The sequence below is a fragment of the Rhagoletis pomonella genome, unplaced genomic scaffold (genome assembly GCF_013731165.1).
Source record: "Rhagoletis pomonella isolate Grant_MI unplaced genomic scaffold, Rhpom_1.0 Rhpom_scaffold_00002, whole genome shotgun sequence".
NCBI classification, from domain to species: Eukaryota; Metazoa; Arthropoda; class Insecta; order Diptera; family Tephritidae; genus Rhagoletis; species Rhagoletis pomonella.
The window spans coordinates 62,783,717-62,810,787 of record NW_023458556.1 but is presented as its reverse complement, the minus strand read 5'-3'; the positions used below and the strand labels follow the sequence as shown (position 1 = coordinate 62,810,787).

The 27,071-nt window shown below is 38.8% G+C and overlaps 2 protein-coding genes across 6 annotated transcripts in view; both read left to right on the top strand.

Annotated features, from left to right (window-relative positions):
* The window catches only part of LOC118733943, a 331,875-nt gene that overhangs the window by 66,706 nt on the left and 238,098 nt on the right, over positions 1 to 27,071 (top strand). The window lies entirely within an intron of this gene.
* LOC118754149 (uncharacterized protein DDB_G0283357-like) lies at positions 9,222 to 19,677 on the top strand. Its single transcript, XM_036489010.1, has 2 exons — positions 9,222 to 9,285; positions 17,957 to 19,677. The coding sequence occupies exons 1-2, from the start codon at positions 9,222 to 9,224 to the stop codon at positions 19,675 to 19,677; spliced, it is 1,785 nt and encodes a 594-aa protein (XP_036344903.1).

Sequence of the window (27,071 nt, the reverse complement as noted above, 5' to 3'; positions counted from 1 at the left end):
GATAATATGAGTACTCATATGATACTCAGCTGTCTTGTAGGGTGTATGTTTTGGTAGATGGTCGAGTGCGTGTTTGAAATGTGCATTAACGGAAGCGGAAACGGATACGGAGAACGAACGAAAGCACCAAAGCGCCACTAAGTGCGGATTAAAAGCAGACGTAGGACAGCGCTGGGTCTATTGGGCTGTTGGATTGTGGTATAGAGCGAGCAGGTATCGCGTGTGGAGTTTGTGTGTGTGTGTGTGTGTGTGTGGTGTGTGTGACTTTTGGTTGGTGAGGAGGGACGGGCCTTTACTCACACGCTAACACATTATACACACACACAAATACATGGATGTAGTCACTGATTGCTGGTTACTGACGAGTCTTTGTTTGTATGTTTATGTAGTTGACGATGCTTTTATAGCGGTTGCGGCGGTGCTTGCCTTTGTGGCGCTAATTGGCGGTGCTGCGGCCGCTTTGTAGCTAGCGTTTGGAGGCGCGTTTATGATTGATTGATTGCACAATTCCGGTAGCTTTGGTGTTTAGTTTTTTGCCTTTTTTTAAAGTAAGTTTTATTGCTTTTTTATTAATTATGTTTTTTATTAGTTAATCGATTTTTATGTTCGTTTCATAAGCTACCTTTATGCATAAGCAAATAATTTAGTGGTTTTGTGTGTTTGTTTTCGCAATGCTTTTTCTGTTTTTTCACTTGGCGTCGACTAGATGACGACATTCTTGCAGAAATGTGGCGACAAAGTTGAAAGCAAATAAAAGAAAGGTTGGCCACATCCCTAGTTGTGGCAATATCATAGTACTATGAATATATGAAGCATAAGATGAATAAAAACAACAAAACAACAAATGCCAAAACGACGATGTCATCTGCAAAAGCAGAAAAAGCAAATGAAACAAAGAAATAAAAAATAAAAATAAAAAAATAAAAAATAAAAAAGCAAGAAAGCAAAAACAAAAACCAGCAGCAAATAGCAACCAACAGTGCAGGAGCAGAATCTGAACCATAGGTAGATACTGTTAATAAAAACTAAGCAAACAAAACATACAACAAAAAATTTTAGTTCCTGAAAATTATATGAAGTAAAAAACTATATTCAAGGAAATATGAATCCCCAAAACTCAGTCAAAAATTATATTTTCCAGCAAAATCCACCTCTTTAAGTGCAGGCAGTTGAAGGATTAAAAGGGATCGAACCCCCGCTTTGAGCAGAATGCGGGTGTTAATATTGTAATGAACGAAAAATTAGTGACAGCCACGAAAAAGTACTACATACATACCAAAAAAAAAAAATTAAAAAAAATAACACACAAGCAAGAGCTTAAGCACACCAACAACGACCGACAATGGGGCACCACAGGCAAAAAAAATCTTAAAGAAAAGTATAAAAAGCAGCAAAAAATTAAAACGCGTCACACGCAACCACAAACACACACGCGCGTATGCACACGAACACCAACGAAAACACCACCACCACCACAGTAGCATACGCGCCCGCAACCGAACCGAAAGGATTTTTAATACTATGTAGAAAAACCACGAAGCATCAGCACAACACAACGTCAAATATGTACTACTACGTACGTAGGGATATGACTAAATTGTATTTTTATAACACTTCACAGCAGTTAGTGCTTCGGTGCTTCAGTGCATTTCTCTTTGTTATACAACTTTATTTTTTTTTTGGTTTGTTTGTTTGCATAAAATCCACAGTCGCTTCAAAGTATCTACTTTTTATTTAAATATTTTCTTCTTGTTGAACAAAAGTCGTCGAAAAAATTAAAATTTTTTAAACTTTGCATTGTTTTTGGTATTGCCTCACTTGCTTTTTCTTTGTTTTTTTTCAAACTCTTGAATGACACAACAGTTGGAAATTTTGTGCTTTTTCCACCGTCTTACAACACTTTTCTGCTCCGAGTTCACTGAAGGACTAAAAATTCAACAGCAAATGCATTGCTGTCAGGATATGCGGCGATGAGTGCAAGTGAAAAAAGTGTGCGTGATAAGTTTGCTGAATAAGCACGAGAGTGCTATGCTTTTGACCGAAGGAGCGTAGCGAGAGCGTGCGCGTGGGTGGGTGGGTGGAAAGTTGTGAGGCATAAAAGCTCTGCGAAGTGGTGCTGCCAGAAAATTAAGTTTTCAATTGACATTCACTGTTTGACAAAAAACAAAAAAAAAAAAACGTTTCCGTTAGTGAGAAAAGATCCAGGTAGTCCTGCCCGCTCATAATTCAGACCAGATGGCGAGTCAAATGTTCCACCGTTGGAATTCTATGGCAAATTTCTAGCTGGCTGTAATGCTGTCATTTTAAATGTGATTGGGCCGTAGAGAGAGCACAGATACCGACACGCAAAGATGCTGGAAACTCTTCCGGATAATCTACAGCAACTGGATAATGCCACTCCTCTACTCTATCCACATAAAAAACAAATTATCCACAAGAGTCACAGAGGAGAGGAAGGAATAGGAAGGTGTCACAGACCTAGACCCAGGATCGACGGTTTTCCATACAGTCACATGCCTATCTCTGCATGTCTTAAAACCATCCCAGTCCTTTGACGAATCCTATAGACCCTCTAATGGAGTTTTCCTTACGCTATCTAGGCTCTCGAAGAAGGGGTCCCCCAGAAATTTAGGCGTTTTCTCCGGAGTGTAGAGCATTCGGAAGTGAAGAGTTTCATCTCTACAACTTCTACAGGAATGGTTATACCCGGCTCCGAACCTGTCGGCCAGTGTCCCGGTACTATTCCTGTGAGAAGCCTAATGCTTGGCTTTGAGAGCCTTAGCAGAATCCGTCTTCTTCGTTCATCGTGCGATACCGCAGGGGAGATTTTACGATCTGAACCGCTTCAGCTCTAGTCTTTCTCCTTATTTCCCGGAATACTACTGCGTCCTGAAACCTAGTAAAGACTGATTAAGTGTCGTTGAAATACAGTTTGTTACAGTGTATTACTGATATCATGCTTACGCCGTTTGAGACTTTGGCTTATTTTGCTTTTCTGATAGTCTCCCGAAGGTCAGCTCTGATGAAAACAAGCAGTTAACGCAGCAGCCTTTTGGCGGGCAGTTTGACCTTGTCTTTGTTTGTTAAATATGTAGCCCATACACTTCTGATGGGTCAAACGCCGCACAGTATGCGACGGAAGACCAAAGCTTGCTTGTGTCATCGCCAAAATTTTTAAATAGGTTCCTAGTTTACTGGATCTATGTGGTCATATGGTGTAGACGCATTTGCTAAGATACGAACCCATTTAGCATGCTAATTGGGGTTGTAAATTATTTTGGAACAGAAACTTCAATTTGATCGGCAAAAATGATAACCTGAGCTTGTCTTTAGCCCTCCGAGGTTAAACCTCTGTGCCGTAGCCAAATAGGGTTGAGCTAAATGTACATTAAGACTAGAAGAAAGTTTCTGAAATGGATGGAAATATGTAGGGTTGCGGTATGTTTTCCTTTTTCCTAAAGAGTGGCTTTAAATTCGCACACCGCGCGTTATTTAAAAATGTCTGGAGGTACTTTCGTCATATTTAGTTTTTTTTTTTACTTTCGGACAAGGGAAAATATGCTGGGACTAATCGAAAATTTTACAGTACCTCTGTTTATTATAATTGGTGCTCAAGATAACAAGAGTGTGGGAACTAGTTTACTCAATTGCGTTCCGGAAATTTTGATGTTAACGATGAACCTTGCAAGGGTCAGGCAATTGTTCAAAACGTCAATAGAAGTCGTAATAAAAACAAGGTAGACCGACACATATCATCACGTGACACTTAAATAAGGCTGGGTCCAATATAAATAGAAAAAAAAAAACAATGAGGCCCTGTAGAAACTAAACGAAATTGACCAAATTTTAAAACGAATTGTTACGAACGATTAGAAGTGAACCACGGACAAGAATAAATTGAAACTAGACTGCAGTCGAAGCCCCGAAAAGATTCCTATACAATGGTATGTAAATGTCAAATTGACGTCTAGGAAGGTTCCTCTGAGTGTTTGGGAGATTCGGAAAGAAATTGCTGGTCCCAAACTGTATGAATAAACAGAAAAGATCATTGTGTCTTCAAACGAACTTGGTTACACAGAAGTCTGCGTTTTAGGGGATCTCGTTACAAAAGGGTCCGAATTTCTTCCAGTGTTTTAGACATGCATACACTCGGAGGACCAAACATCGACTCGGACTACTTGTTGCAACCGGCTCTCAGACCACACTCTTCAGCAAACCGACATATGCAAGCAGTGGAACTACGTTTCCCGCTCCTTACGTACCTCCGCCGAAGAGCTTCTTCGAACGAAGTAGTCGCATTTAAGCGAGCCCGAAATAACAGCTGGTACGATGAGGAATGTTAAGAAGCTGCATGGAAAGAAGCAGCCGTCTACAGATCGACACTACGATCGATCGCAACGCGAGCTCTGTTAGATCAATATAGGAAGCTGAAGAGAAAAGCGAGACGTATTTTTTCGTAATAAAAAAGCCAGACCGTAATACATACAAACATGAGATCTCAAAATGCTGGCCGAAAGGAAAAATGCTCGAAAATTTTACCAGAGAGTTAGTCACTTAAGGAGAGTTTCCATTTCAGGGTGAACGCCTGTAATAACAACCATAACGACCTAGTTACCGATGTCTAGAACATACTTAAATTATGGAGAGAACCCTTTCCATCCCCCAGTCGATGATGACGGAGTCTATGCTCAACAACCTGACTATGACGGGGTACGAATAGCAATAGCGCGCTTTAAAAACAACAAAGCTGCTGGAGCTGGCAGCTTGCTAGCTGAGCTAATCAAGTACGGCGACGAGGAGCTGATAAGGCGCAGAATATGGTCATATGAACGCATTCCCGACGACTGAAGTTTAAGTGTGCTCTGCCCAATCGACAAGAAAGGCAACCTTGTCATGCGTGTGGCTTTAGAGCTGGAAAATCTACCATGGACCACAATACGCCAAATCTTGGAAAAGACCCGCGATAAAAGAAATTCCATCTACGCCCGATGTCTGAATTTGGTATCCCCGCGAAACTAATATGGCTATGTGAAATGACGTTGATCAATACCATCAGCTACATCAGAATTTGGAAGTGCCTTTCCCAGCCATTTGACATCAAACGAGGTTTCATATGGGGCAGCTTATGGTCGTGTAATTTGTTTAATCTGATATTGGAGAAGATAATATTATCTTCAGAACTGAATCACTTAGGTAAACATTTTTACAAGAGCGTACAATCGCTGACGTGGTGAGGCTTGAGAGCTTCACTCGACTGTTATGATGATGATCCACCGTATAGAACGTACTTTGCCACGTTCGACTATCATTATTTTCGATCTCTACTATCTTAATGGCGAAAAACTGACCTCAAAAGAGGTTTGTCAAAACCTACTGAATTAATTTATTTGCCAAAAAATCTCAGAAGCTCTATAGTGGCGAATATTATTTTTCTTACCATTAAAGTCTTAAATTGTTAGAGATAAAAATTTTGCATGCATACATGAAAACACACTTTGTTCTGCTATTTTATTATTCACGGAACTGAAATATTCTGCCAGCACTGCGCAAGAGAGAAATGAGAAAGCTTTTCATTTGGTGAGCAATTTTTCGCCGCCACCACAAGTGACTAGTGCCTATGTATAAAAATTGTAGCTTTGACATTTCGTAATAAAGAAATTACATGTTGCGCTGCAAATTTTTTCCTTATACTCTTATGAAGCATGACTAACTGATCAAAATGTTACAATGCTCAAAATTAGAGAAGAAATCGAAAATTCCAAATTGCAAATGCGACGAATAAGTGTCTATTATATATGTAGCAGGTGATTTTTTTCTTACTTGCTATTTACAACAATAAAATAAGCTGTTAGACCCGAAACCACAAACACATTTTTCATGCCACGATATCATCAGCTCAAGAACTTCAATGTCAACGAAGTCAAATGTTAATTAAGTATGTATTTTCATTTGATTGGCAAACGCAAAGAGTATTTCACAAAGTCACTGCATTTTGCTTTACACACACAAGAAGAAAATAAACACAATTTTTCTCTAGCAAAACAACTTTTTCTTATATTCACTTTACACTTCTTAAAATTCAATATTAAATCCACTGCATTAACTTGCTCGTCCATTGACTGCCTTTCAGCCAAACGCGAACTGAACTGAAACGACATTTGAATATTTTGACATATTTTCGTTCAATATTCAATATCCAATGTCAACACTTGCACAACAGCATTTTTTTTTTCTTGGACCCGTAAATGCATATGGGACCCCTTTTTGCTGCAGACACGGCTGAGGGTTGATGTGCTACCTCCCTCTGTCGTGGGCACACACACACACACGCACGCAAACTTTGATTGCAGTTTAAGGGCTGAACTAAACGCACGGCAGACCAACGACCGTTCGATCGACTGGCTGACTGACAAACTTGCTGCCTAACTGTCTCCCTATCAACTTTATTACTCATTCATACGAGTTTATTTGAGTTGGCACAAGTTCTTTGTTCTTTTAAGCTAAATTTTTTTCCCTGCTTCACTTGTACACTATGCACAACATTCGTTCGTTGTCTATCATCTGCGAACACTGAATGAACACTTGCTAGTTGTCGAGTTTTACATGTGACTATACTGCCACCCTCTACCTCTGTTTGTGTGTGTGTGTGTGTGTCTGTGCAACGAAAGCGAATTGAATGATTTCCCTCGAGGGTTTCAAATGTCAACAGTCTCAGTTCGCTCTGAAGAACTCTGGTGCTGAATAAGTTCAGGCATGAAAAACTGTGCATAGAAAGAATGGCAAGCGCGCCCTCTATCATTTAAGGTAGCTGTTGAACATGAAATAGAGGGTGCTCGAATTTCAATACTTGTAGATACTAGCTTTTGCTCGCATTTCAATTGTTTCCTTCGACATCTATATTGTAATATTTCACTTACGTAACTGAGTAAATTTAATTACACTTTAAAACAGGTGGCAAACCCCTTTGAAACATTTACAAAATAAAGCCTTCTTAAACATCTTTTGATTGACTCGGCATCATTGTGTTTGACTTGACAAAATTTTGTAACACTTCATTTGAGTTATTGATTTAATTAGCTTTCAAACTGGTGGCAACACTCTTCTTAAAAATATTCCAGAAACAAAGCTTTTAGGTACCTGTTTCGATTGACATGTAATACTTTGACTTTTAAAGAAGTGGTACCCTTTTCAAAATAAAGATTTCTTAAAGCTCATTCGTTAACATATTGTAATAATGAAGTACTGTTTATTAATAAAATTGAATTTAAACTTTTAATCCTCTTCAAATTTTGTTGTAATAAAGCTTTTTTTAATATTTGCCGTTTGTCATCCATATTTTGAAATTTTGTTTAACTTATAATATGAAATAGAATTTTACTTTTTAAGCAGGTGGCAACCCTCTCCAAAAAATATGCTAAATATTAATCCAAGTCAAAGGATATTTTTAAATATAAGCTATCTCACAAACTTACACATTTATATTATTAGTCGAATTGTTAGTCGAGCTTCATCTAACTTGTCAATTAAATTGATTTTCTGAAGCGTATGGCAACCCACATCAAAAAAAATTTTAAAATGGATATAGATTTTTAAACCCTCTGTGGTTTGATACCCATATTCAAATATCTGTGGTCATAAGCAATAATCGCCTAGGTCGAAAAACCTGAATTCGATAAAAAGCGCTTTAAAGATTTGGGTTGAAATGTTAACCTTATGGGGAAACCAAAATACTTTCATTTATATGGAATAATAGTTGCAGAAAAGGATAGCATATATAACTCAATTCTTTCTTAAGTCGATTTAGATTAGACTAGATTTTAATTTTTTGAACAGGTGGCCACCCTCTTAAAAATAGCTTCAAAATAAATCGTTCTCGAACCGCTTTCATTTGGCACTTATCTATATTGTTGAAATGTTTTATTTAACTTAATAATTAATCGATTTAAAATTTTTTACAGGTGGCATGCCCCTTAAGAAATACTTTCGAAATAAATCGGTTCGTTTCACACCCACATGGTAGTAACATTTTATTGAATTTATTAATTAATTGATTTTAACTTTTTAAAAAGGTGGCAACTCTCTCAAAAAATAACTTGTTGGTTAATCCAGCATATAACCTATCTGCGTGCGAAATTTTATTGATTTAGATTGAAAGCGTCACAAACATGCCCACTTACTCTTTCACATTCTTTCACAGGATTACTAAACATTACATTATATCTCGAAGCGAGCTATCGACAGTTTCCGGACGAGAAAGCAATATATGGCTAATACCATTTATTGAACTGTATCCTCTTTCAGATTGTTGGATCAGGGGGACTACTCTGTAATGCGATACGAACGAGCAATGCGATGCGATAGGCAAATACTCGTAAGTACTTAATATGCGTGGCGATTGCCTATAGCATTGCATTTCTCTTTCGCATTGCATTACAGAATAGCCCCCCATAATTACAGAATAGCCCTCCCTTAACACATCGCTGCCCTAGGCCTCCTACCATACGCTTGCAAAGGGGGAGTTTTTGACAATATAAATTCAGAGACCCCAACACCGACCTTGGGGGAACTGGAGGGCGACGATTCTCTGGTGGAGTTAATAAGACAGGGGGATCACAGCAAACGTCGGTGAGAACTCGGCTTCTAGATATGTATGTGACAAGCGGCAAAGACGAAATGGGGAAGCCTCAAGGTTGTCGCCTACGCGGATGAAGAAACCATCGTGTTAAGCGTGAATTCAGATTAAGTGGAACTGTTTTATCTTACGAGAAGATACAAGACACCGCTACTGACTCCACCGGAACTAAATAAACGGGCGATTTTTAAGCTTTACGAATAACATAGCGTTATTAGAAGGTTTCATCTTTAGGGGCAGCAATCAAAGCTGTGAGCTCCATCACAGTTAAATCAAAAATAGCGCTCCACTACTGCCAATCTCTGCAAGAGATGACTAAACAGAACTTTCTAAACCTTATTTGGGTGTTAGTGGTCGTAGGGATACAGAGGGTACCTGTATTCTAGCAGATGGTATGCCTTCGCCACTTGCAAGCTGCTTTTAAGATAACTTATCCATATTCACGCGAGCGAAAGAAGGATGCAAACTACGAGCTGTCGAGTTTCTAGGTAAACTTATACTACTACTACTTATACCTACAGTAGCAAAAGTGGGGAAGTGGCCGAAAAAGTGTTCCACCGTCTCATCCTCTTCAAAGCACGAAGATATAATGGGACTAAGATGTAAGCCGAACACATTCGCCATACTTCTGACAACAAACCATTTGTATGCACGTAGGTAGGCGTGGTCGATGCGGAGGAGCCTTACCTAAACGCCATGGCCTAATCAATGCGTTTCGTGCTTAGATGGGGAAGGTAACAAACAAGTTCTGAAGCTAATACATAGTTGTGATGCGAGGCGAATACTCAATCCGGATCCTGCAGTTTAAAATTTACCACCCCACTTGCGAGTTAGATAGGATTGGATCAAGCACCTTTTTTTCCTTTTAGGGTACTCTTGTTGTGAACTTTAAGCACTTAAGATATGATATACTCAAAAATCGTATTCCCTCTTGGATTACACTGACCGCAACATTTGGTTGTCAAAGCAATACACAAGGCCACTCACAAGTCCCGAAGATAGAGTTGCACAAGCTTGGTAACTTTAAAGAGCAAAACCAATCGGTCTGACCTTATGTGTTGTATAGCTGTTATGTGGAGTTAAATAATAATGCATGGTCTGTCGCCTTGCAAGGCAAATAGCCTTAGAATGCTGCGGGTTTATGTTATCGCCACAGCAGTAAACGTTCGATCTCTCTGCCACAGGCGAGGTTTTCGCCTGACATAAAATCATTGAAAGCAAGGCAGAACGGCCTTAGTTTCACTCACCCTCGCTTCGTCGGAGACCTCGATTGGAACCAGAGCAGCTGTAGCACAAGAAGCATGCGATGACGATACTATCTTATTCTGCTCTTGCTTCCGTTTCAACAACACATAAGTGGAATCGGCCTTATCCGCACAAACTTCTGCCAAGATTGCGCTCCCGGTAGCAGCAGTAATATTCCCTCTTGTATCAATGTCACATTCCATGAAAGCATTGTGGTGTGCATTAAGTGGGGAAGCAGCTGGAATTATTATTTTGCACCTCCCATCAGTCGATTTGAGAGGCCCTACATCGGAAAGGGGCCACTGGTTGCCGTGAATGTAACCTCCATGAATCGTGTTCTTTTAGTAAATATATGTAGCAACAATGGCCGGCAGCTGCATAGGAGAATTCGTCTTGCCTATGCTGGAGACTTGTATGTTGATTCGTCTCACCAGAATCCAAGGCCCCGGCTGAATTTGGACTCTTATGGGTACCACTTGCAATATTATTTCTATACATATGTAGTTCTTCACATGTTTTGATAGTTTATCCCTGCTGTCAGAGGGTCATACTTAACGTGACCAAGCGTACTTCTTTCGGGAGTACAGTAATTCTTTTTTGGCTCTTGTGCTTCGTACTTCGAAGTACAGTCAAATGTACTTCTTTGTGATATTTTGTACTTCAGGTCCTGTACGTAGCCGACCTTCTGGACGATCATCGCATGGCCTGGGCGATAAATTCGTTCAAACCATTAAAGTCGCCGATGAGTCCTCGGCGAGGACCTATGGCATCAAACCTGCGCAGCTGCAAAGGGCTCTGAAGAAGTCGTGTAATTGGTTGGATTCTATTTATACGAACTGCGTGAGGAGCGGGTATATCCCCAAGGCTTGGAGGGTAGTCAGCGTTGCGTTCCTCTTGAAGGCTGGAAAATCTCTTATGTTTCTCCTAGGGATTTTAGGCTCATGAGTTTGTATTCGTTTTTGCTAAAAACGCTAGAGAGACTGATATACAGGGACATAAGAAACGCGATTACTCGTGACTGTCTTTCAAGAGCTCATCATGATTATTGCAAGGAAAGGTCAGTGAATGCCGCCCTGCGCACATTGGTTGAGTGGTCAGAGGAAGTCTTCATGCATAAATGTTATGCAGGAGGGGCCTTCTTCGATATCAACGGGGCCTTCAGCAATGTTACTCCAGAGGCAATAGTCAATTATATTCATATTCTAGGGGTCGATACTAACCTAATAACGCTTATCTTTCTTCGTGACTTACCTAACGCGGCGGAGTGAGGCAGCGCCTGCACTCAGCGCAGGGTCAATAGGGTCACTCCGCAAAGTGATATTCTCTCTCCCCTGCTCGGGATTGCGGTTATAAACGACCTTCTAGAGGAACTGGAAAAATTGGGCTGTCGGGTGATCGCCTATGTAGATGACGTGGAACTTTTGGTTAAGGGACGATTTCTGTACAGCCTTTTTTATCTGGCACAAGGTTACCTGAACCAGGTAGCTAGGTGGGCGATCAACGGAAGTACAAGATAACCGTTGTGGCCCTTCCCTCGAGAGTTGTTTGTCCCCGGATCTCAGACAGGGTCAAGTAATTAGGCTTGATTCTGGATAGGAAGCTGTCGTGGATGCCTAATATTGAGGAAAAGGTAAGAAAGGCGTCGGTTGCCTTGTACTACTGTAGCGGAGTTATCGGTAAAAGGTGAGGTCTCTCGCCCAAAGTAATTCATTAGCTCTATGCCACTAGATTTAAACCTTTCTTATTTCAGGGAGTCCTTGTCTGGTGAAACTCACTAGAGAAGGCTACACGTGTAAAACAGGAATTAGTGGAGCATTAGGAACCACACCCGCACTGGCGCTTAACGTCATATTGAAAACGACGCCTGCGGATATTGCCGACAGAATTTTCGCAGCACGAACTGCATTAGGCTAAGCGAAACCGGGTGGTAACACTTTGGATTTCTGGAGGGCTTCGACTTCGCCCTGAACACATAGATTATAGTGCCTCCGAAAAGGCTCCCAAAAGCTCCTTCTCTACCTATATTCCCTCAAGAGAGGACTGCGTAGGCCGAGGTTACTCGAAGAAGGGAGTGGTAATCTTCTTAACGGATGTATCAAAACTTGGAGACAAGGTTGATGGAGGTGTATTTTGGCGGAAACCACCAAAAATATTCGGGCTACCGAACTTCTGCAGTGTCTTTCAGGTGGACATAGCAGACATCAAGGAAGCGATACACTCACTACTAAAGCGCACTGCGCTCGAAATCGGTAAGGGAATGCCTGACCTCTCTATCAATCGCGTAGCTACTTCTTTAGGTGCCGGAACAGTGCGATCGCGGGAAACTGCGTAGCTGCTGACCTGGCATTGAAAAGGCACCATTAAAATCTTATCCCCAGGTAAGGAGCAACTCTTGGATGGTTGGGCCTAGTGTTATCTCGGCGAGCGCTAGACTAACACGCATTCTTCGTACTCGCGATAATGAAATTGCATACTCCACTAAATGCCTAATAAAGTGAAATTGCTGCTCCTACTGTGACATAAAAAAGGAAAATAAGACGTTTCTCTGCTGCAGAAAATATTTTTATAAACTTTAAAATACTTTTTCCAGCGACGAGTGACCCATCGTTACCCCTTAAAGGTTCCAAATTCCACATGAGAGAAATGAAAGAGCAAATTTATCTATAATTTAAAAAAACTAAAGTTTGTTCGATTCACAAGGACGAACAGATAATTTTTTTAGCTGACAAAATTAGGAGGACGAAATTCGAGGATTTTATCGAGTTTATATAAATTCTTAACATATAATTTTTTCAAAAACAAATATTGCGAAATTTCAAGGATAAAATTATGCACCAAAAAAATGAATCTGATTAAATTCCACAGAACTTCTTCTCTAAGCAGATTTCACTGTTGAAATTCATTTTTAAATTTCTGACGTCAGAGTGAAAAACTAAAAACGCAATTTTATTATATTTGGATCAAAGTTTCCGAATATATTAATTTTTGTGTGTAACATTTAATATCGCACGGTGTTATATGTATAATGAGTTAGACATTTATAAAAAAATATTAATTATTAAAAAAAATAAAAAATATAGCCAGTATTGGTCAAGAAAAGGAATTTCTATTATTGTCATCAGTGCAAACTACAAATCCCGAAAGTCCCGGGATTATTTGGCAAGAATTCCTAGTCCCCGCATTGCATTTTTTAAATTTAGCTAATATTAAAAAATGGTTAAATAAACAATGTGGTATTATTACACTGTGCAGCACTCGGCTGGATATTGGACCAAACCAACTTTTTTTAAGAGACTGAGTCATAAGTAAAAAAGGTAAGTTCTCCGTTTTTCGAAGTTAGCCTCCGAAATCGAGATATGGTTATGTTATTTTTAAAAGATTCATATCGTTGTAAAATCGGTTTAATCCCCTTTCTTGTGATATGCATATTTGTATACTTGGTATATAAAAATTATAGAAAAAACACTTAAAAGGAAAAAAATTTACAAAAAATTGCTAATTAGTAACACAATTGAATGCCGTATTTAAATAAAACAGCGTTGTTCACCCACAGCCCTGTTAAAAATAAAGCAAAAGTATATGTAACAGAAGTCTAAGGCATATAAAAATATAAAAACACCATGGTTTTTGAATTTTTACATAAGAGGTTATATATAAAAATTAAAGATAATTTTCTGTTTTAATTAAATAAAGTATTCAATTGTATTACTAATTCGTAATTTTTTTGTTTAAAATATTTTTTATATGAAAAAATTAAAAATCTCTTTTTTGTTTAAAATATTCTTTTATGAAAAATAAGGTATTCTTCTTTTAAATGTGTTTTTTTTTTCTAAAATTTTTATATACGAAGTATACAAATATGCATATCAGAAAAAAGAGGATTTAAGAGGCTTAACAACGATCCCAACTTTTAAATTTTAATTATTAGTTAGTAATTTTTTTGTTTCAAATAGTTTTTTTTTTTATAAAAATAATATATTTTTTAATTTAAATGGGTTTTTCCTAAAATTTTTCTATACGAAGTATACAAATATGCAAATCGAAAGAAAGGGAGTTTAATCACCTTTACACCGATATAAAAATTTTAAAAATTAGTTTAAAATTGTTTGGAATATAAAGAATTAAATTTTTCGAAGACCTGAACTTTGACCCCTTATAGCACCTGTAATATAAGTTTGCATAAAAAAGTTATATATCATTTAGATAAGAGCAAAAAGAGGACTACGTCTATATTTTTAGGTTTTTATTTATTTATATGCAATAATTAAATATAATATTTACCAAAGGCCCTTCAAAAACAGAGAAAATACTTTTTTACCTATGGCTCAATATCTTAAAAAAAAAAAATTGGTTTGGTCTTATACCCAGAAAAAAAGTTGATTTTGCCGTACAGTGTTATTCAAAGTCTCTGGTCAAAAATTATTTATTTTCAAGAATTCTCTACCATTGAAATTGTGTTTCTTTTCCTTATAAAATACATGGAAAACTTGAGCGCTGTGAGCGGCCTCTAAATATTTTTTGATTTCAAAGTAAAAAAACAGGGGTGCTGATCACGAATAGGTAAATCTGCCTGAAAAAAAAAAATAGGCCTCTAACCTTAAATGGCTTTTTTAACTTTGGTTAAGTCTTTTGGAAGTTTACACTCTTCTATAATCCAAGGCTATTCATTGGAAAGGGTTCAGCTTAAACTATAACTATTAGATATTTTTCCAAATTAGCTTGAAGAGTCAGCTATTTTTCTTTCTGAAACATACTAATGTTCAAAGTAAAATCTTTTTTTGAATTTCCATGCATTTCAATTTATGTTTTAACGCCTCTGTACTTAATAATCATCAATTGTAGTAGAATAGCAAATCGAAAGGACATCAACTGTCACACAATGCTTATCCGTTTTGAATATATATTCTACTATGGAAGAGAAAGGAAAACCGAACAGGGGCCAGGGCTGCCAACTTGACTGAAGCAGTGCCATTTTTGGTCCTATTTTACAGCAAATGGCAATTAATTTTTCAATTTGGCATAAGTGCCAAAATGGCACTTTTCAAAAATAGTAATATTTCAATACATTTTTGTGAAATCCTTTGTGCGTACTTCTTTTTCTCAACTAAAATTTTCTAATTTCTAAAGATTATAATTATTCAACTGGTTTATCTTATTTTGGCATTGCACTTTTGCTTTAGAAATATGCTTCTTATTTTATTGCTAAATGACACTTTAATTTTTCTATTTGGCACATTTTGGCACTTTTTTATCCTCAATATGGCACCTCATAGCCAAAGATAGTTGGCAGCTCTGACAGGGGTCTCAATTGGAAGCCACCCTCGAATACCCCAAAGGCGAGAAAGTATGCACAAGGAAATGAGCAAAGGAAGAGCATGGCTGAGAATAACCAATCAACCACCCACAAATACGGAAAACGGCGCTCTCGCATAGACTCATATGTATGTAACCCCAACAAGCAGCACCAGCACAGTGACAACAACGCGGCTTAAATGCGAACACGAACACACAACAAACAGCAAAGCACAACAAACCGTAAAGCATCCTGCGATGGGAGTCACGATGAGCGCACAGCGAAATAACAACACACACCCATGCAGAAATGGATAGAAACATAGCAGTGGGCTGCCGTGTTGTACGCGGGTGGATGGCGCTTTAAGCTGTATTCGTGGGTGCAATGCGGGTGGTGAGACGCAGGCAACGGGCATAAAGCAAACTTCGATTTATGACCAACACATGGAAAAGTTATGCGCTAGAGCAAATGAGCGAATGCGCGTACACAAAGCATTGCGACGGCAAAGGATATAAACGGGGGCAGATGGACGGCAAGGAATCGCGCACTCAACGAGCAGGCGGACGTTAGCAACCAACGACGACAATGGGTACAGCGCGACAACAGTGACCACCCCACAACAGTGAACACCAGCGCCACCACCACCAACAAGCATAATTCAACGATTCGTTTGTTTGCGCGAAGCAGGCGGCAAATGAGCGGCGCGGTATTTGCAATGGTTCGTGGGCGAAGCGGTGCTGGACGACGGCACGGCGGATACGCGGCGCGATGCTCGTTAGACAGCGGACGCAGCGCGAGAGCACGCGTCAAGCGGGCGGCGAACAGAGAAGCAGGCAAATAAACTTTCGCACTGACAGCAACTTTCAGGCAAGAGAAATAAAAAAGTTTTTCATTCCGACGACTGCAAAACGGCGAATGACACGAAATACCGAAAGAAAAAATTTCACAGTCATACAGTTGAAAAGCGACGACTTCAAATGATGTGAAAAAATAGTGAAATACCAAATAGTGATTTTATTTGAAAATAAATACAAATGAAATTTAATGAAATATTTTAAAAGTGTTTGAGATTATTGATGATGAAAATATAAAATAGTCGTGTATTGAAAGACGAATGCTTGCGTACGCGAACAAAGGACCTGGCTGCTAGCAGCAGGCAGGCTGGCAAGCAGGCGATGAGACAGTACTAAAGCAGTGGAGCGAAAATTTTTCCACTTCACAGCCGCAACGGGCGATGATAGATAAAATTTGATTTTATTACGGCGGCAAGGACCTCGAAAAGGAAAAAAAAAACGAATTCCCATCAGCAATCAGGTACGGAAATAGTGAGCCTTGGCCTGGCCAATGCTGAGCGTAGTTCGACCATAAAATGCACAGTGGAGGGGTAGGAGGTGTGCAGGGGCAGCCGCGACTACTATGTTGGTAGTGTAGAACATTTTGTCTGCTGCGCGAATTTATGGGCGTTGTTGGACGTGGAAAATGACGCGACCGTTGCTTAGTGAAATCGTAATAAATCGAGAGGAATTCAAGTGAAATGGAAGTATTTTAATAAAATCGCACCAATAAAAATTCCATATCAGAGGCAGAAAAAATCGTGAAAACGGAAGTAGGGGGTTGAGTGGGTGTTTGAGTGATCCTCACGCAGCAACGAAGGCACCAAAGGCAGCACCAACACCACCAACTTTTAGGGAGTGTTCGTAAACGCAGCAGACACATGCACAGCCACAGCCACAATCATAGACATAGCCAAAGTTAGAGGCAAAACTAGAGCCACCGCAAAAGTCAGAGTAGCCACCGCGAAGGGCAGGCACATCACATCACAGCACGGCACGGCACGACGAGGCAACTCTGAACACCCTGCCTGGCTAAAGTGCGACGATTGTAGCTCGTACGCCTGCTGCGCGCCCCACGTCACGCGTCTCCTTGCGCGTCGTATTGCGCGGATCGAAGCATCGCGGGTGTAGATATACAAAACGCAAAACAACGGGCAAAATGGAATAATGCGAAAAAATTTCTGATTCACCAACAGTAGCAGAAACACAAAACTGATGGAGTAGTATAGCGGCAGCAGCTGTAGCTGATAGATGATAAAGGAAGAAGGAGCAAGCAGCAGCAAGAGAGAGGAAACCCCAATGGCATATGAGAACGCGAACGTGCTGTGGCTGTATGTGTATGTGTGCGCGTGTTAGTGTGCGAGCGGCGTGTATTGGTATGCAATGAGCAAATTTGTGTTCTGAGGCGGAGAAGAAGAAGAGAAAGCGTATGAAAAGTAAACGTGTAGAAAACAAAAATACCAAAAGAATAAAGAACAAGTAAAAGTGAAGAACGCAAGGAGGCATTAAAATAGTACGAAAAAATACAAAAGTCCAAAGAAAAAAAACTATGAAACTAGAGAAGAAAGCGTGAGTGTGAGCACGGTGGTAGTGATAGTGGCAGTGGCAAGGGAAGTAAAAGCAGAAGAAGAAGCAAATTAACTTCCTGTGTGTGAAGGATACGCCGCACTCGAGCTAAACTTGTTTGGTAGTCGATTTTTTAAAGATTTTTTTCTATGCCGATGCCAACGCGCGCGTTTGTTTTTAAAGAGCGCGCCTACCTGGCGCTGGTGATAAAGTAAGGTAAATTTATTATAAGATCGCAACGCAAAAGACAGTGCCGCAGAAATTGTGCAAACTAAGCGCTTCAAAAGAGCGGCAGCAATAATCGTTGAAGTGCTTTGGTAAGCGTACGTACGCTTGTGCAGTTCTCGCGTCGAATTTTTTTTTATGAAAATCGGTTCGATTAAACAGTCAAAGTGACGCGCACAAAGCGAAAAGCGTTGCCAAAAGCAACAAAGCCGGCAAAGGCGCAGTTGTCGTCACATGCCGCGACACTGCGAAGCGCGCAACGCAGCGCGGCCGATGCTGCCACCAGTGACGTATCCAAATCGAATGCCACCGATTTCAGCGCGTTCGACTTTAATGACAGCTCCGATAATTCCGATATACAAACGCGACCGCCTTCCTATCTCAGTCGCGCTCATCTTCACAACAACAACGGCAGCAGCAATGCTAGCGGCACCGGCGGCGTAGGTGGCGGCGGAAATAACAATAACACCTGCAACAGTATTAGCAACTGCAATAGCAACAGTAACACCAACATCAGCAATAGATTAACCAATAGTAATAGTTTAGTTAACAACATCAGCAACAACAACCACGCCAGCAGCCGCGCAGCCGAAACGTCAAACAACGATGGTAGCCACAGTCATGCTACCAATGAGGCGCCCAATATCAACGGCAAAATGGAGCAGGACGACGCGGAGGACGATGACGACGAAGAGGAAAACGATCAGAATGCGGCTGTAGGGCAGCGTGCTGCTCAGACACGCGTGAATGCACAAGAAGAAGACGACGATGACGACGACGACGAAGATGAGGATGAGGATGACGAGTTGGAGAACCAGCATGACGCTGCTAATGCAAGCATGGTACAGACGCGCGCGCTTAGCAATTCATTACCGGAGGCAGCAAACGACAACGGCAGATTTTCCGAAGCGGCAACAGCATCCACTGCAACGACGACGGCCGCAGGCGCTGGTGCTACAGGCAATGCGTACAACGTCAACAGCATCAGCAATGATGATAACGGCAATAACAGCAGGCATAGTAACGCCAGCAGCAGCGCACATAACGGCGACAACAATGACAACAGCAACGCCAGCAGTGATAGCATGCTTTGTGATGGTATGCGCGACCTGGATGGCATGGATGTCGGTGACAGCCAACGCTTAATAGCCAGTACGGGTAACAACCACCACAACAACAATAACAACACTGCTGATGCGCTTCTAATGGCTGCTATTGCTAGTGCGAGCCTGAACGGGGCAAGCAATGGCGGCGGCGCTGCGGGCGGTATATGTAACGCTATGACTACGGCGGCCACAACAGAGTCAAACAACCAGTGCGCTGTAGCAGATGACGCTGCGGTAGTTGGTGCCCTCTTAGATGGCCCTTTAGGCACGAGTAGTGGCAACAATTGCAATGAACTTGCACGCAGCAGTAGCGCTAGTTTAAGCAACAACAGCTCATCAGCAACTGCGCTCGGAGGCGGCAGTGGTAGTGGTGGTGGTGGTGGTGGTGGTGCGGATGCGAATAGCATCGCTGGCTGCGGCGGTGGTGGTGGTGGCGGCAACAGCAGTATTTGTGTTGGTATTGGTGGCGGTGGCGGTGGTGGCGGCGGTGGTGGCGATGGTGGCGGCGGTGTTGGCATTGCGAGCGGCATGGGCGGTGAGAGCATGTGTGGCGGTGCACCTAGCGAAGCTGGCAGCGCGGCTGGCACAACGGGCTCGGGTCATAGTGAGCGCAAGAAATATCGACATCAAAATTATAGCAAAAACATTTACATTGGCACTAAGAATGCTGAAAAGTGGGAACACACGCGAACGCGGCTGCAATTCAAGAACGATGTGGAATTCGTGACGTACTTGTTGAATTTGGCTGACAACGATACGGAGCGTCTAGCTAAGTGAGTATTAAAAATTGTGTGGGATGAAGTGGAAAATGTTCGATTGACTTTGAGACAAGTTTTAATGAATTCGATTTAAAGTCGAAAGAACTTCTTAAAAAAACACACACTTCAAGCGTTGGACCTTCGGAAATTGGGGATACATTTTTGAACTTATGAACTGAAGAACGCCTTTATTTCAGCACAAATGTATGTACATATTTGCATGCTATTCTTTGCGGTTTTTTGTACTATACCACCAGCGAAGACCTCGACACAGTCGTTCTTTGGGTCAAACTTCTCGCATTCTTCATCCATTTGCATGTCGCTGTTAGCTTCCTCTGGATCGATCCAGTAGTTTCATATTCCATACAATTTTAACCCTTAAACTTCTTATGACTTTTTTATAAGGGTTTTCCGAAATGTTTTTCTGGAAATTTTTAAAGAGTTGTTTCCAAAACCTATTTTCCCAAAACATTCTTTTTTCCATAAAAGTACTTTTTTACAGAAAAATAATTTTTTTTTCATACATCAGCCTACATTTTTTTATAATTCTCGTAGACATTTTTTTCCTTAAAAATTATTTTTACTTACAATAATTGTGTGTAAACTACTTAGCACCCCAAATTTTAAGACTAAGCAATTATTATTTTTGAAATTTTTATTTCAAAAAACAATTTTTTAAATTTTATTAATTAAAAAGTTTTTTTTTAATTACGTTTCTCGTAACAATAATTTTTCCCCAAAAAATTTTTCATAAACTATTTTTTCTTAAACATTTTTCTAATTTTAACCAAAGTATTTGTTTCTTAAATTTCTTGATCGAAATTGTTAAATGAATATGCGGCACACTTTAACAATAGAAAATAAATATAATGCTACTACTTTTTGGGAAATATGTCTTACTTAGCCCAAAAAAATGGTTAACACTTTTTTCATATGAGCATGAATTTCTTTGGAAATAAAATGCGAAAGACCGTTCCCATCAAAATTTCAAAAAATCAACACCAGTTTTTTAAATTGCACTTGTTATATAAAAAAAACGCAAAAACCGAAAAAAATATTAAAAATCAAGGCTCTTTTTTAGCCGCTTGGAATATGCACTTCATTATAAAACTGCGCACTCAAAAATTTGCTAAATATTTCGATTAAAAAATTAAATTTTGATGAAAATTTATTGAATTTCGGTAAATTTTGCAAATGGGCAAATCCGAGAAGTAGTCAACCAAAAGCGCAACAAGCGCGTGCAATTCGAATTCTCTCATTTTTGTGTCAAAAGAAGCATAGTACAACATATTCTTATTTCATATTTCTTTTCACATTTTTTTGAGAAATCTGATTTGTCACTCTTTTTTCTTGAAACAAAGCTCTAAATAACATTGGTTTTAAGCACAAAACAAAAATACAACAATATCGCTTTAAATAAATTAATGTTTTCAACGGAAAAAAGAGTAACGTCAGTAACGTAACGTCCCGACCGCGCATATACAATTTTTTTAAAGTTAATCCAACCTTTAGTTTGCATTTATAACAAATTTTGTACACTTCATTATTTTCTCTTCAAAGTATTTTTGTAGATTGTGCTCTACATGCATGACAATTTGCGCAAATCGGTTGGCTTTGATGGTCATATCAAAATCGCTTCCTTTTTACGCCGACATTAACTCAAATTCAAATTTCCATTATTTTGTTCTCATAAGTACTGCAATAAACCTTTTTAACTTATAATATTTTTGTCGGCAAAAAAGTTAAAAGAAACGTCCGCACGTAATGTCCGCAACGCTAGGATTTGCCCATATGTAAACTTTGTTTTGGTTAAAGCTTAAACAATATTTTTTATAGAAAAATAACAACAAAAAATTTACTTGAAAAACATTGCCAATATATACAAAAAAAATCAACTCGTGGTCACTTGTTTGAAACACTGTATATACACTAAGTCCATCGACGTCTATGGTATCAAAGCTACACTGAGGGAAATAATGCATATTAAAAATTAATACTTTATATTTGATTATCGTTTAAAGAGGATCGTATTTAAAAATAATATTTTCATACCAAAATTTGGCTCGCACACATTTGAATGTTCACATCTGAGACCGTATATGTATGTAAGTGTACATACCCAGTACGGCAAAACTCAACCAATTATTTACCTCAGAAAAATTAATTTATTTCTACTTATGTAGCAACTAACATCAAACTGATGTATGTATGTATAATCAACTAACAACCTCATTGAGATAAACCAAATTCTTACACTTTTGAAACATATCTTTGCAAATAATTCAATATTAGTTGAAAAATATTTCAGCATTTAATACTAAACTAGAGTGCCAGTTACTGTCGAAATTCGACAGTTTTTCTAGTTTTTAGGAGCCTTGGAGAGGGTTTCTAACTTAAGACGTAGGAAAACTTATACGGTACAAATTAACTTACCGGAACATCTTCTGCTTTGGAACTAAAACGAAACTAAAATTTTTTTATCTTAGAAGGTCTTTGGACCTCAGCAGGACTTAGAATTGACCCGATACATTCCACTTTATCGATAAATACTAATGTTTTGATACATACCGATAGTTCGATGATTTTAAAAAACATTAAAATCCGATAACTCAACAAAATTCGTTAGCTCGACCAATTTCAATAACTGTGAAATTCGAGGGCTCGATAAATTTCGATAACTCAAAAATGTAAATTCTTTGGATACCTTTAAAAATGTTTACTCTTGACAGCTCCACATTTTTCGAAAGCTATCGAAAAATTTTGATAACTCATTACACTCTGTTAGCACGATAAAATTCGATAAGCTGTGATAAATCGATAAGCTTATATAATCTTGAAATTTCGATTAATGGATATATTTTGAAAATTCCATAAACTTCGATTCGATGAATCAACCAATTTCAGTAGATCAATAATTATCGATAACTCTGTAAGTTGAAAGAACTCCATGCATTACTACAACTCGATAAATTTCGTTAAGTCTATAAATAATGACAATTCAATAAATATCGATAACTTGATACATTTCTTTAACTTGACAAATTTCGATAATCCCACATGTTTTTATAGCTCGATAACTATCCGTAAATTTAGATAGCTAAGTTTCTGTGTCTATAAATTTCGACAACTCAATAAACATTGATCAATTTCGATAAATTTCGGTAACTTTTATGGAAAATTTCGATTCAGTTACCCAAATTCTTATGTATTCCTCATTGTCTCCATTTTCGCCTTTATCTCCATTTTCATATTTATCTTCACTTTTGCCTTCTTTTTTTGTCTTCATCGTTATCACTTGTTTCTTCATCTTCATATTTATCTTTATTTCAAAGTTTAATTTCAAATACGAAGTAAAACAAAATGCGAAACAGCTTAAATTGAACAGGTTGCAAAAACAACCATACACAAATATGGAAATTTTTAAACGACGATTTTCAACCAATTTCGAAACTATAAAAACTCTCCTAATCTACAGAAAATTACCTTTCCAACGGTGTTTTTGGTTTTGAAATCGGTAACTTTACCTTGGTCTTCATCTTTGTTTTTATCTTTCACATCTTTGCTTATATCCTTTTCTTTTTCTATTCACGTAGCTGAGATGAGGTGCGATGATGTAATAAGATGTGACGTGATTTTATGTGATGTGATAGGATGTCATGGCATGTGTTGTCATATCCTCTGATGTCATGTCATATGATGTCATACCATATGATGTCATATCATGTGATGCCTGGTCATGTAATGCCATGTCATGTCATATCATGTGATGTCAAGTCATGTGTTGTCATGCCATATAATGTGATGTCATATCATATAATGTCATGTCACGTGATATCGTGTGATGTGATATCATATTATGTGATGTAATAACATGTGATGTCTCTTCATATCGTGTGATAAAATGTGACGCGATGTCATGTAATGTGATCACATTCCATGTTGCGATTAGTATATCGATAACCCTGTTGAAATATCCATAAACATATAGAAAAATACAACGATTGTAAAATATCGTTAACAATATAAATGACAAAATCGATAACAAAATCAATTATTTAATCGATTATTATACCGATAACAATATCCATTATTGTATCGATAATAATATCGATTACTATATTGATTATTATATCGATTACAATAGCGGTTATTTAATCAATAACAGTATCGATAACAATATCGAGTTTTATATCGATCATATTTATCTTTATTTCTGCATATTCCTCTTCACCTTACCTTAAAGTGTTTAAATTTACCTTGATCTTCGATTGTGCCTGTATCTCTAGGCATCTTTGTTTTTGTTTTTATTCTCAAACCGCTAAACCCGCTGAGAACCATTTCCATGTGCATTATTCCCCTTGAATTTGACAATTTACTCCCAACAGACCAACTGCCTAGAGAAGTTTCACTTCATAAATTCAAGAAATGTTTTTACCCTTTCAGTTACCCTAATTCTTATGTATTCGTCATTGTCTCCATTTTCGTCTTTATCTTCACTTTTACCTTCTTTTTTTAACTTCATCGTTATCATTTATTTCTTCATCTTCATATTTATCTTTATTTCAAAGCTTAATTTCAAATGCGAAGTGAAACAACAGGCGAAACATGTCAAATTGAATATGTTGCAGCAACATCTATACACAATTCGAAAATGTTTAAACGACGGTTTTGGCCGTAATTTTCAACCAATTGTGAAACCATAAAAACTCTACGGAAAAATGCCTCTCCAACGGTGTTCTTGGTTTTGAAATCGGTTCGGTAGAATTGCCAAACGAACGGAGACAAAATTTATGTTAGCGTATTAATATATAGATATAGATAAGTAATTTTAAATGGGTTGAAAAGACATCTGCAAAAGAAACATATTGACTTTGAAGTGCTTTAAGCCAAGTGCATTTTAAAGTAGTTGAAATCAAATCAATAGTTCGATCCAAGGAAGAAAGTCAGATTTTCAACTAGTTGTGGTGGGTTAAAAACTGGTTGAACATCGATATTTAAACTAGGCTCTTTCCGTATTGGGTCTGTACAAATGCACTAATCGCGTGCTGTGGTGTTGATTGAAATTCAGCATTTGAAAGCACATTTACATGTCTGGCTGAGCGTGCAGAGATGTCTTCTGTTACTTGTTAGCTTCCAGAAGGGCCGGGTTCGAATCCCAACAGAGACAACATGTGAAAATGATAATGCAATTTTTTTTTTGTGTCTCGGAAATATAAAAACGCATCTGTGAAGTGCAGGACGAAAGCTTATTCAAACGAAACATACTTTGAAGTGATTTAAGCCAAATGCATTTTAAAGTAGTTTAAATCAAATGCATTGTCGGATAATTGACTGATGACTAGGACATCGCCATGTTAAAGTCAATAGTTCGATAAAAGGAAGAAAGTCAGACCTTCAACTAGTTGTGGTGGGTTAAAAACTGGTTGAACATCTATATATAAGCTAGGTTCTTTCCGTACTGGGTCTGTACAAATGCACTAATCGCGTGATGTGGTGTTGATTGAAATTCAACATTTGAAAGCACATTTATATGTCTGGCTGTAGATGAGTTCTCAAAGATCCTTGCCACAATTTGTTGATTCTCAGAGGATCAAGGTTCGAATTCCATTGCAGGCAACATGTAAATTAAATACTTTTTTTGTTTTTATCTTGGATATTCACTTCACGGATGCCTTTTCAAGACGATTTGTTTTGTTTGGCCTTATAACAATTATATTCAACAATTTTTATTGAGCTTTAGGCCGTTTTTAATGAAAAACTTATTGTGGAAAAGCAAAGACGAATTTTAATATGCGCGTAGTTGAATTGAATATGTACCACTCAACAGTACATTCGTTGACGTTTACACTAAGATCAAATACGTTTCTGATTGATTTTACTATTTTTTCCCCTTAGTGTATGTCTAATCCAACCATTCTTATTTTCCAGTTTTTTTAGCAACAAGATCACATACTTCGTCGGTCTGATACTCTAGATCATTTTCACCTGCTTAAAATTTACAGCAAATAGTTTCAGGTTAAAAAGCCAAACAGTTACCAAAATCTCAACAGGCTCTCATGGTTTTACTGGCGGCGCTGCCATTGGAACCCTGCCGCTCCCTTAAAGTGTGGCTGAAATCCCGGATTATAACGTAGGATTTTAATTGCAGTGTTGATAAATTCAGCTTCAACTCATTACCATTGTTGCTTTAGGGCTAGGCTAATTTCTTCATTCTACTCAACCTTCGCCTAATTTATCTTAGTAAGAATCTCGCAGCTAGCTTCCGTTTATGTGCTAACCTGCTCCAGCTTTTTGAGCAACCATACTCCTTGGTCTCACGCTTCAGCTGGTAGAGGTATTCTGCATCGCTAAGACCGTTTTTGGTTGGGCAGAAGCTTTTCGGCGCGATGGGTCACTTTTAGCCAACTAAATAAGATTTTATATTGTAAAAATTTGGATTTCATTCATTTTCACTTACATCTTCGCTTTGACCTGTGTAAGGCCTTACTACATCCTGTGTTTGGCCGCCTCCCAGAGGACTTCGTTCGCGACTGAACTATTTACGGCCCTTCTAGACCACAGTATTGTATGCCTTGATTCAGTCGCTTCTTACCATTTGGAGACCAAAACCCAGTACCAATTAGGATTAAGCTATTAAGTACATTTAACATATAAAACTACTTCCTAATCCTAACTAGCACCATTCTGATGCCGCTCAGAATTTTCTGAAGTGCCCATTTCGAGTGAATGCCCCATTGGCCGGTTCTATCGCAGAATTTTCGCCAACCTTTTCTTTCAGCAGTACTTAGCCTTACCTAAATCGACTAGCTCGCCGTTCAACTAACTCGTAAGTACTTGCTGAGCATAAAATGATATTTTCTTGTTGAGAGGATTGGTACCGCGCTATGTGGGTGGTGTTCAGGCTACATTAGAAAGTATGCCCCCTATGTATGTCGGGAGCGCGGTATTCTGACAACCTTCGTCAACTGTGTCCTACTAGCCCCCGATGGCCAAGCTGACTTTGCATAATCTAGACCCAACCGGCCAATTGCTTAGTATGTTGCCAGTTTCTTATTTTTTGCCCTAGGTGTTTCCGGTTGGCAATTTGCGAACTTCGTTGTGGCTCTGTACTTTACTGACAGATTATGTTGTGTACGCATAGAAGAAGAGCGATCTGTTGTACACGCATAGAAGAAGAGCGGTCTGTTAAAGGTAATCCCCAACCATTGTTGACCATAGGCGATAAAACTCCATTTGTTTCCACATATCAGGAGTGATGAGAGTATTTCACCGTACCCAAATGCCTCAGCATCAACATGCAAACTCTGCGGGAGCCGGAGCCAATGCTTTTTTTGGGTTTTGCACATCCGATGGCCACCTGAACCTCATCGCTGGTGAAATTAAAAGACGCACTAGGTTTTAGAAGGTTGTGCA